This window comes from Andrena cerasifolii, chromosome 5 (genome assembly GCF_050908995.1).
Source record: "Andrena cerasifolii isolate SP2316 chromosome 5, iyAndCera1_principal, whole genome shotgun sequence".
In the NCBI taxonomy this organism is placed as follows: Eukaryota; Metazoa; Arthropoda; class Insecta; order Hymenoptera; family Andrenidae; genus Andrena; species Andrena cerasifolii.
This window is the reverse complement of record NC_135122.1, coordinates 6,557,672-6,569,865: the sequence shown is the minus strand read 5'-3', so window position 1 is coordinate 6,569,865 and position 12,194 is coordinate 6,557,672. Positions and strand designations below refer to the sequence as shown.

The window sequence follows — 12,194 nt, the reverse complement described above, 5'->3', positions numbered from 1 at the left end:
AAACCCGTGGCTCTGTAGTCTATAGTTTATAGTTTCCCAGCTCTGGCGGGGAATTAATATCGCATTATTGCGACACGAACCCAACAGGGGATACGTTCGGTCGGTGTGCCTGCAAATCGGCGAGCGCGCATAAAACGCGGCTGGCGGGATTAATTTCAGTTGCAGACGCGATTTCTAGCCGGGCCGGTAGATTTAATTACTTGGGCTTACACCGGGCCCGTCCGTCAAAATATTATTTTATTCGTCGCCATCGTCGCGGAAATAAAAGCGTGTCGCTGGCCGGGCACGGGGATTCTCCATCGAATTAATTCGAACGCGAGTCAATTATCCGGGTTTCAGCCCGATTATTCCGTGCCGGCGATCCGTTTCGATCGCTAAGACCAGCGGAAAGCGGATACCGTGTCAATTTGCCTGATCGGCGGGCGAAACGATTTCACGCGCGCACGAGTCTCGCGAATTTTCCGCGTTCAATTCGCCGTGACGTGCTAGCGTGCATTTCAAAGTAACTCGCCCGCGGGATTGGTGTTCCTTTCAGGGAGAGTATCATACATTCGGATGATAATTCTGCCGGCCGGCGAACGAGGAACAACTGAAGCGAAGCTGGACAATTAGGCTAGAGAGAAAACGCTCGACTTCGAGTGAAGCGGTTTGAGTAGAAGCGACACGATTCGAGGATCGTAATTTTTTACGACGCTGGACGGGCATCGCGCGATACGTGGACGTGGGAGGCGGTGGACCGGACGTTTCGAAATGGAATTATGTTTGGAAATAATTCACGGCAAATGAAGCGGTCCTGGCCTCCTAACTCGACATTGCCATTCGGACGCGATATCAAATGGAGCTGGATGAAACGCATCATTTAGCCTATTGTAAAACACTCGACTTTGTTAGCAGCGCGGACGATGACGAATAACCGGCGTAAATCAATGTAATTCCGGGGAATAATAATGCGGCCGAGGCCACGGAATCCTTGCATTCTGATTCCGCGTACAAGCGGAGCACGGAAAGCCTTCATCCTTCTCTGTTTCCTGGGACAGCGCGCAGAGGAGACGCGTTCCTCGGGGTCCGAGGTGGCATTTGTGTTCTTTTAGAAGCTACGTTATGCGAAGCAAAGCGAAACGGGACATTAGTTTCGCGGTAGGTCGGTAGGAAATGGAGCTTCGGATTGGTGGGAATTGCGAAAGTTTTCGGAAGATTGGAAGAAGAGAATCGATAGGCGGAGGTGTCAGGAACGTTTCATATTGAATTCCTATTCAGAGGATAACACCTTCCCTGCAGAATCCGCAAAATTCACGGTACAGAAGAGCCCAAAATCATCCGTGTCCTAAAGCTTGCGCGCTATGAATGGAACACCTGTATCACCCTCTAACTCACAGTCTCTCCCCTGCTCGCGATTTCGACGAAAACACCCTCAGATCCCGTAGATCCCTTCGCGATTCTCATTCACAATTGAAAGGAGTCTGCATCTCCGTGTCCTTCTGAATGCCAGAGCCAAGCATGCAAAACACGTCGACGGAGATCTCCGCTGATGACTGAAATCTCTTTCTTCGGCCCCTTTCTTCGCGCCTCCCTTCCATTTTCGTCCCCTTTTTTCACCGATTCCCTCTTCCTCCGCCGTGAACGTCGGATTGTAAAGCGACGTACACGGAATCCAATAGCTCCAGGCCGCGGCAGACGCGGGGGAGAATTTTCACGCTGCCGGAGCTTTGTGAGCCAGCTCGATTTTGCGCATTCTTCGAGGCAAACTGAACATCTCCCCGTAGGAAGCCGTATAATGGAGCTGTTGGGAGCGACTCGGGATCTATCTAGATCTGGTCACTCCGCGCGGAAATAGCTGGTCGTCGCGGTGGTTACAAAAACATCATCTGGAAACTTACATCGATCTTGTGCGTGGAAAAGGGCTTTTTATGAATGAAAGAACGAAGAACAAACAGTGTTGGATGTCTACGTTCTGTACCTCGAAATGTAAAACGCGTTTGGAATTCAGTTCCGCCGCTGAATGGCCCCGTAAAATTTTGAAACTGAAATTATCCAAGCGTCAAGGATAACGCGCCTGTTCAACGGCTACGGGGGACGTCGAAGCGAGGTAGACAGGGGCGCAATAAAAAGTGGCGCACTTTACACTTCGCCAGGGAACGTTACGCGTTCCATGCAATAACCAGCAACTGAGCACAATGTCTGCATTATGCACTCTCCACGTGACATATGTACGGTATAAACCCCGATGCGCCGTTAGGAGTACCTACGCGAAGGAAGCGCGATAAAAGTCTCGAGGTGCGAAATGCCCGGCAATTCTCGGCGAGAACGTGCGCCGCCAGCCGCCTAATTGTGCCCCAAATTTTCCGAATCTTTTCGCACAGGCTGCGCACAGGCCCGTAAAATGTTTATCCCTCTCCTAAACGCGTGCTTCCCGAGCACATCCCGCGGCTGAAACTAATTCTGCGGCGGAGTTTCGAAAGCGGAGAATTATTTTCAACCACAAAGTTAAAAACGGGATGCTCGGCTGCCGGCGCGAAAACGCCTCGCACGCTTGCCTCTTCATTCTAAAATTTAACGACTGGACGAGTTCGCGGTTGCTTTACGTCCAGGGGGAAGAAAGGATTCGTCGCGAGGAACATGCTCGAAATTCCGAGGAAGTTGTTTCTGCGAGAGCAACTCTCCTCCGTGTTCCCAGACGTTGCAACCTAATCTGGCCCAGCCTGTCCCTTGTAACATCGACGCAGGACAAGGGACTTTTTCCTTCCCTCCATTCGCGATCGTTTAATGCCCGGCCATGTAAAACTTCGTGGCTGCGAAACTCCTCCAACTGCCGATAAAGTGTCAGAATCGTGGAAGGGTTAACGCACGCTGAAGTTCGCAGCCCCCGCGCAATAAAAGTCTGCGGAAATTTATCGCGATTTCCGGCTGTCTCGATCCCCTTCGTTCGACCTCCGGTCCGCAGCGAGACTCGAGCCGAAGGGGTCGCAGCAGTGCAGTGGCTTTAGGCCGACTCCGCCTCCCCGGTCCTTGGAATGAAATTTTAAACTACGACGTCCGGGAACTTTGTGCATGAAATCGAATTTTCAGCCGCTTTGTTCTTGGGCCGCGTGGGTGGCGGGAGCGTCGAGCGCCGGCGGGGACTCGCAGAGAACGGGCGAAGGGACACCGTTTCCCGACTTCAAATTTAAAATAGACGCAATAGCCACGCCGTTTCCCCCGCGCGAATTCGTCGCGACGAATCGGTTTCTGCCTCGCTGCCTCCGAGACTTCCACGGTGGCTTGCCGCGGGCGATGATCTTGGAGCTTGAAAGACTCGAGGGTTGCAAAGCGAATTAGTCCATGAAAATTTCAGGAGTCGTAGCAGTCGTCCTTTCTGCGTTTTAAGTCGTGGGTCAGAAGAGAAAAGCTTGCACCTACGGTTCTGAATCATCCTGTACACTGTGGCGCACCTTCGAAGTGGAACGAGCCGAAATTCATCAGACTACGACACCCAAGCGTCCTTACTAGCACAAAATATTGGTTAAATATTTTTTCCAAATATTAAAAAATATTTCTTTGGCCACACTTTTTAATATGACAGAAATGTTGATGCCAAATATTATATACACGTACTGAAAATGTGAAATAAATGTTTTGAAAATATGAACTAAATACTCGTGGAATATAAAAGAAATATTCAGAAAATATAAAGCAAATATTCTGGAAATGTGGGCAAAATATTCAGAGTTCCAAAATAAATATTTAGGAAATATAAAATATATATTTAAAAAAATGTAAAGTAAATATTCAGAAACTATGAAATAAATATTCCGGAAATGTAAAATCAATATTTAAAAAATGTAAAGTAAATATTCAGAAAATGCGAAATAAATATTCAGGACATGTGAACTAAATATTTAGGAAATTAAAAGTAAATATTCAAAAACTGTGAAATAAATGTTTACTTTATATTTAAAAAAGAAAGATTTTTCATAATATAAAATGAATATTTCCCGAAGATTCGGAAAATAAATATTTTGTTTCTAATATTAAATAAATATTTTATTTATATTTGGACAAAAATATTTTTTTCTAATATAAAACGAATATTTCCAGTATATTTGGAAAAAAATATTTGCCTCTTAATCTAGAATAAATATCGTATGTATATTTAAATATGAAAAAGAGATTGAACCTCTTTTTAATATTGGATGTAGGGTAAATCCGGGAGACGCGGTCGGGCTGAAGAGTTGGTCGAGTCGCTATATTCAGACTCTACATCTGTGTATATGCAAAAGTCTGTTGAGGTTCAGAAAAATTAATTCTCTAGGAATCAACTGTCTCGACTAACTCTCCGGCCCGACCGGGTCTCCCGAATTTACCCTATGTGTATTCAATATTTTGTGCTACTAGGTGTTATTCATATGAAAAGAGCCTGGAATCTCGGCGCTACACAAGAGATCTTCCCAAAATCGAAGAAGCTAGACAGACTGATTACCCTGAGCGCGATTACAAGCCTTCGAAAGGAGGGAGAAGCAAGGGTCACGAAGCCCATCGAGCGTCCAGAAGTAATCGCCATCGTGCTAGCCGATGTACTCGTTTCTAGGCACGTTTTGGCAATACCCGTCTCGGGGAGGACGATGCACTAGCGGGCAGAAAGAAGGGGCCGAGGGGAAAGGAGAGATATCCTTTATCTGGTCGCGAGTTACGAGCGGTTGTTTGGCAGAGGGCATTGTACCACTTCTATGGTCAAGACACGTAAAGGTCCTCGCGGCGAAGCCAGCCTTCCTCCATCCACCCTTGCCGCCTTCTCGTGATCTCTTCCGCAGAGACGAACGAGCCTGGCGTCGAAGTAAATAAGATTCCGCGTCGGTCTCCTTTCGTTCCGTTCGCCAGGGGAGGATATGTGGAGCTCGATCGTTGGCTGACGATCGTCGACGGGAAGCATCCCCGGAACCGGGGTGACCGAAACTTGGGAGTCGTTTCGATTTTCTCGGGAGAACACGCTCGACCCAGCCGGAGCTCCAGAGCCGGAGAAAAACGTAATTAGACGAGCAAAGCGACAACTTGTTTGGGAGACTTTGCGAAACCGATGACCCACTGTGTCTTACGGCTTTCCGAGCCGAAAGGAGTACAACCTTCGCAACTTTCCGATTAGATTTTTCGAGGAGAAGAGGAACTATTAAATCTCAATTGCGACGATCATTCGACAGGATCCCATCACCCTTTCTACAACTTCAACGATCATCATTCAACAACCGAGACGGCGATTTATCCAATTCCTTCGGTAAATCCGTCGAGAAGAACGGCGACGCCCCATCAGAGGATTTAACTTAACCGATATTAGATGCAGGAAATGCTCGCGGAAAATCTCGCCGGAGGTCAAAGAGCCCGCCAGCGTAACCGAATAACCGAGCGTTCCAGTTTCCTCGGGCTGGCAATTCCCGGCCGGGCTAATGTTTCCGCTTAGCTGTGAAAATCTTCTCGCCATCGGTCACCATTACGTCGGGGCGTTGATTTTCCAGCGTGGAAACAACACGCTGGCCAGAACTCCTAGCGTGGCGTGCACGCTCGCGATCCCCGGACTTTTATCGCGCGGTCGCGTGCGACCGTGCATCATAATGCGTCGCCCGATTACACATTACGCTCTCCAGACCCTATCTCTGGCGTTGCCGCACTCGTGTAACGCATTAACGCGCGAGTGGCTCCGTCAATGCGACGGCGAACTGGATCGCGGTTGTGTCCGCGGCGATGGTTTATCGCGTCGCCCACCGAGCGGCTCGCGGGCGGATATAAAACGCTCGAGCTGGCCGTGAGACGCTTTTACGACGAGCACACACTCCGGTATCGTATCGATTCAAGTGTTCCCTCGCTATCGTTCGAGTTAGCGGCCGACACTCTGGTTCCCGTGCTCGTCCGGGGGACTCTCGCGCTCAAATCTCCTTGCAGTTCCGCTCGATTAGATTGCCAGCCTATCTCCACATTCGCGAGGACAACGACACTTACATCCATCCATTCTCTAAATTAATTCGTCTGCTACTATCTGCGATGCTCGTTGAGAGGCTGCGCGAGATAAATAGACGCATAGAAATCCTGAAGAATATCTGGGTTAGCGAATTCTGGGACGTGGATCTACAAGCACAGGGCCTGGAAGGACCACGCCAGAGGATCCATCAAATTTATCGCATTAAACTCGCTGCTGTGCCGCAATTAATGGTCTCCGGGCAGAATTACTCTGCGTATGGTATTAGCGGAACGCTGATAATAACGCCCGTGCGCAGGCAGAGCAATATCGCGTTACGGAGCGCGCCGTGGAATATTAGCAATACGGTTGTTCAACCCTACCGAGTAACGGCATCGATTGTGCGATAGATTTTTCGGCGCGGCGTTCTACGCGGGCAGCGCGCGGTCTTGCATTACCGCGCCGTTTCCAGCCGAGTAAATCATGATTAATCGGGATTTCATGGACGGCCCCGTAAGTCGTGAAATTAATGTAACGGTGTAACTCGCGATTACGCGTTACGCGGCCCATATCTGCGGCTTGTTACCTGGTGTCCAGGATGCTTCAATATGCAACGCGCGGCCTGTCCTCTCGTGCTTTATCGCGCCGGGATAGCGGCACGCTTGGGAATAAGAAATTCCACCACCGACACACAAATGTGCCCGCCACGATAACGCTTCCAGAGACATTACGCAAGGTTAATTACCAAGTTACGTGGATATCTTTGCCTGGAAGCGGCGTGCTTCCCTGCACAGCAGAGCTTCTAGGGATTTCCCATCGAGAACGGTACACACGACATTGCGCAACAAATTGCGCAGACCTCACTTTTAACGTTCCCCGCAGTTTGGCAACGTTAAAAATCATTAATATCGAGTCTCATAACCCCGACCGGGCTCTCTATTCCCGCCGGGAACGATTAATCGCGGAATATCTTGAGCGATGTATCAGGGCGAGGATCGCCCGGTGAAAAATGTGTCGGCGAAGTCGTAAAAACGGGGTCGAAAGTGGCTGTCCTTACCGCAGCGCTCTGTTAAAAGGCTCGAAATCGATTTACGATTCTAAAAATCCGTCCATCTTCCGCGCACACTGGCAAGCGTACGCGGACGACTGCCATGGAGTGGCGCATGTACTGTATGGTATATGGGGGACAGGTTATTTTTTCTTTATGGCCGTTTCCAACGGTCGCGAAGGTTCCGTAATTAATTACAGCGGGACCTGGTGTTCTTTTATCGACTTCCGTTTCGCGAGTGGCTCGTAAAAATCCGCGAGAGAGTTCGCCGCCGGCAACCTACCCCGTCTCCTCTGCGTTTCGCCCGCACCCCTCGTCCCTCTACTTTCCCACTATGTTACCGCGCGGTTCTTCTCCTCCCGCGGTTGTCGCTTTCAAATTCCGCCGGGCAACTTTTTACTATCTCGCCGCGGCGCGCGGTAAGAGGTAAATGAATAATTTCGAACAGCGGGATAGTCGGTCGCGAAGCGAAATTCGCTCGGTCGAAAAATCGCGAACGCCCCTTTTTTTCTCTGGCTCGCTCGTTGGCGCGTCAATGCACGAGTGCGTGTGTTTTATTAACTAACAATAGTCGGAAGTAGCGTTGCTGGTTGTTTTCTCGCGCGTCGTTGGCCGATACGGTATTCGATTACTTTGAAGCGGCCCGGGTTTTTGATCACTTTCTGTTCTATCAATTATCGTTTTCAAAATATAATCCCGGCCATTCCTCTCTCGTTGTCCCGGTTACGGCGCTCCGGTCGAGCGATATGAAATGGACAGATTGGGCGATATTTTGATCTCGTTTCTGCCGCCGATGAATGGGAGGCGATTTTTCGCGATCGAGTAACCCGCCAGCGATGTCGCTGTTTCCGTATACCAAGCGCGGTCAACGGAGCGCTAAACTTTTGTATTGCGTAACACAAAGTTTCTCAGATGAACGCGCCTCGCTGATTGTTAACGACTCTTATTCGCTGTCGCGTTCGCTCGGAAGTGTCTTTCATAAAAACGGCACTGTATTTCTTTCTTTTTTATATCGAACGTCTGACGCAATGCTTCTGTTCCAGGCTCTGACATCAAAGTACCAGTGGCCATACTGAACTGTCTCTACGCGCGTCAATTGTGCTTCGAGGATCCATCCTGCAGTGCCATTCTGGAAATTATACCCAGGGTCTGCGGTCCGGAGATAGGTGAGTCATAAAAGCATCTTACTTCCGAGCGTTTTATTGCGGATAAAACGAGACGACAGAAGTAACCGTCTGTAGGACTTGGAGAATAAAGGACTTTGCGCCATTGAATATCGCGTGCATGAATTTTCTCGAGATACGCTGGCTGATTTGTATAAAGCACACAAATCGAATCTACAATGATCGTGGGAAAGATTGTACTTGGAGGAGAGCAAGGGAATCTAAAATTTCCTTTGCCTCAGACAGTTATGCGTACCTTCAAACAGCTGTACACCTTTAAATTGCTTTGGTAACTTTGCTTGAATCGCTATGTATCTTCGTGAGAGCCACTCGCAATTGAAACGCGACGTTCCGCTCGATCCGCTACGAGGCCACCCCCGTTTGCTACCCGCTCAAAAACTGCCCTCCCTTCTCCTGTTTTTCACATTTTAAATAATCGCTCTCGAGGGTACGATTGGTTCGGTCCGCGGGCTCGCGAAGTCGAAGGGTGTCGAGTAGGGACCTCACCCTTCCCCGCTGTAACGAGAAGCGGAAAAACGGGGCCGACCAGAGAGACACGGTCGACGACCTCTTTCTTTTCGCACTTCTCCTTCGCTTAGTCTTCGCCTCTCGCTCGAGGATTTCCCAGTTCCTCTCCTCGCTGCATCCGTGGACCAATGGGAAATCGCGTTATTCTGGACAACAGACGGCTATGACGTAAATTGTAAATTATTCCCTGGCTCGGTGTCCGTAAACCGAGGCCCTCGCTCGTCCTCAATGACCGGGTCGCGTGGATACAAGAATACTCCACTCAGCCCTCAATAGTTTTCATTCATCGGGGTTATTAAGGCGGTTATCAATAGGAGCAGATATTCTTAGTTCTTCTCGACTACTTCATGTCGACAGTTTGTCCTCGCATTGAACCCGTGTTAAACGTCTTACTAACTCACTCGGGGATGGACAAATTCTATATTTAAATAAAACTTTGAATAACGAATAGAAGTTGAAAAAATTACTCGTCATTCGTTCGTTAACCCGAGTTAACTTTATTCGACACGTGGCGAAATTTTATTTTTCAACTTCTATTCGTTATTCGAAATTTTATAAAAATTTTGCCCATCTCTGAACTCACCCCTACACAGTCACCCCTCGATCGAGTCTCCTCTGGAAGCCTCATCACTGCACAATTCAGTTACAATCAATCATAGAAATCTCTCGTCGCCACATCACTCTCGCGTTATGGACCTCCCTGAAGTAATTCCTTTCGCTTAATTTTCGCAAGCTGTCAGCGTTACGTATTCCGCCGCGAGGGAGAGCGGATCGACCGCGAGATGTTTCTTCGCGCGGCGTATCGGGAACCGATAACAGTATCGGGAATCGATGTAATCCGACGGAAATCTTGGCTGAGTTTTAAGTAATCCGATACTAATATTCCGAATATCTTGAGTGTCGTTTTACGTGCGCCTCGATTTCATAGCGGCGTGATTGTCATCCAGCGAGCCTAGGCGCCGGCGGGAACCTCGCCGAGCGAGTAGGTACGTACTTAGATCTGCCCGCGAGCGGATCGAATTTCAGACTTTCTGAATTTTATATCAGCCGCCCAATCAAGCGCTGTTTTTCTTCCGCGGAGACGGGTTTATAACTTAAATAACCGCACTACTCGGCGTTCACGCGTCATAGGGTCGAGCTCGAATTGGACGCGTTAACATCGCGAAGCAAATACGGCTGTAAAGCTGCTGGAGATTAGAGGAAACAATAGGCCCTCCCCTATAATGACGGAATTAGTCGTCTTCGGCCTGGAGAAAGTAGAACCCAAGAACGGCCGTTAAAACCTGCTCTCTCATACGCGTCTAGGGGAAGTGGGATTAATTCGTATTTAATTTACCGAGTAAACGAGGCCGCCAGCGTGATATCGTGCCGGCACACGTGCATCCGCGAACGCGAACAAGAAAGTGCCTCGTGAAACAAGTGGATTAGCACGGCGAGGGAGGCATTCTCGTATATAGGTAGCGCGTGATTAAAAAATACTGCACCCTTCTCGACACATTTTCGATGCGCGTAACATTTGGTATATTACCGTGGCGGGACGCTCCGATGGCCGAAACGTTCGTATTTTTCACGGTTATTGATGTACAGCTTCGAGGAAAAATCGGGCGATTCTCGGTGACCGAAATCCCGGTATTTCATCCAGATTTATTACACGGACACGATACGGTGGTCGAAATTCTGACCTACAGCGGAAAAATATCCATTCCCTTAGGGAGTGCATTATCTGTATATATAAAATTCAAATCAAATACCACTGATAATCACGATTTGCCTAAAAACCAAATTCAGGATTTTGCCCTAATCAACCTCTAAGGGGGTGGTGAGAAGGGGCGAAATTTGTTTTCACGTAGTCCTTAATATCTCTTAGGCCCGAAGCGAAGCGCGGGTATATATTGCTAGTTGTAAATAAAACACTGGGAACGCGGAACACGGTGGATGGAATCGTGCGCGCGTACTTGTTCTAGCAGCTGTCGAGAGAAATGCTTTACTTTCTAGACCGCTGCTTCGGCGAATTAATTAGCGTGCGGTTTCTCGTGGTCCAGGGCAGACGGTCGGAAAGGCCCCCACCCCGGAATTAACAATTCTCGATTCAGCTGACGCATCAACCTCGCGAAGGGAATGATAAAAGTTGAAACCACTGATTAGGGGGCGATTGGAGTCTTCGTCACAAAGCAGTCAATGTATTTCTTCTATCTAGCGTAACAAGTTTCCCACGCGAAAAATAATCCCCCGAAATACTCTTGAAATCGTATTTCGTCGCGTTCCCCCCTGCAGGCGTTTCAAGTGTCGATTGGCTCGTAGGCAATATCGGCGAAAGCTTTTTCGGGGCCTAGAACTCTCGTCGCTTCAAAGGCTTCCGGGGCACAGTCGACGAATTTTAATTTAACCCCGAGTGGAGGTTTAATCAGCGATGAACTATGTTTGCTAAATCGCGACGGGGACAAGCAGTCAGCGGCTGTTTACGCGACTGAGGAAGTGGTGCAGGTAAAGGATTGAAGGGAGCGCGGAACTATGGAGTTTGTTCCTTTCGTACTCCAAAAATTCTGCGTTTGATCCGTGTGCAGAGTGGATTAACATCTCTCTTTTAGTTGGGGGTGCGCGCGAACGAGTCCAAGCTTTTTATTTGCCAGGCTGCTTGACTATTGAAACCCGTAATTCTATACAATGCCGGGTTTCCTTCCAATTTCATCGCAATATTACAAGCAGTAGGGTAAAGTAGCCGAATATGACGGCCTCTCCTAACATGAGACCCCAGCTTATCTCCGCTACAGAACTCTTGAATGTCATAGCGATGCTATTTCTTTATTATCTAACCGTGTATTAGTTGTTTTGTCCGCACAGTGGCATTGTAATCAATTGAGCGTCTTGAGCAAGCACATATTTCTGAAATACGTTGCAGAAAATTTTTTCAAGTGGTTCGATTAACTTACAAATACCTCTAAAGTGATAAGTGTATAAGAAACCGAATTTTTGTTATAGTACTTTTCAGTAGGATGCTAAAGAATAAAATATTCCACTTTTAAAACGTGTACAGAATTTTAATAAAAGTGTTCTCAGTCAAGAGTTATGATGTTTTTAAGAAATGGGTCTCACATTTGGCTACTTCACCCTACGTTGCGTAATAAAACAAGGTATTAAGCGTTACAACAGCTAACCGATTGTGTCCCGAGGATCGTTAGCCGATTATAAATTTCGTGTTCACCGCTGTAGGTAATAGGTCTCCCTTTGCTATCAGATTATCACGTTACAGGGCACGGTAGCAACGGATACAGAGCGGTCCGTAATAACAGGGTTACGAGAAATTTCTGCTTCGTCGGTCTGCTAGCGACGAGAGAATGTACGCGGTGATCGTGCCGCGTAATTTCCAGATTCAAAGGCGGGAAAGATTCGGCGGATAAGAAACAAGGGAACTCTATCGAGAGTGCGGAAGAGCGACCCCGCCGAGGGAGGCTCCCGTAAATTCTTCAGCGTGAAAATTCGGGGGGACTCTGATAATTTCCCGAATTCCCCTGGGAAATTCGGGTAAAAGGGATCG

General features: G+C 48.3%; 1 protein-coding gene across 3 annotated transcripts in view; it reads left to right on the top strand.

Annotated features, from left to right (window-relative positions):
• Gfrl (Glial cell line-derived neurotrophic family receptor-like) overlaps positions 1 to 12,194 on the top strand; it is a 237,279-nt gene that overhangs the window by 82,674 nt on the left and 142,411 nt on the right. For all 3 annotated transcript variants that reach the window (XM_076811825.1, XM_076811824.1, XM_076811823.1), the window contains exon 2: positions 8,012 to 8,134. In XM_076811825.1, the coding sequence (XP_076667940.1) occupies positions 8,012 to 8,134 (123 nt within the window). The remainder of the gene's footprint in view (positions 1 to 8,011; positions 8,135 to 12,194) is intronic.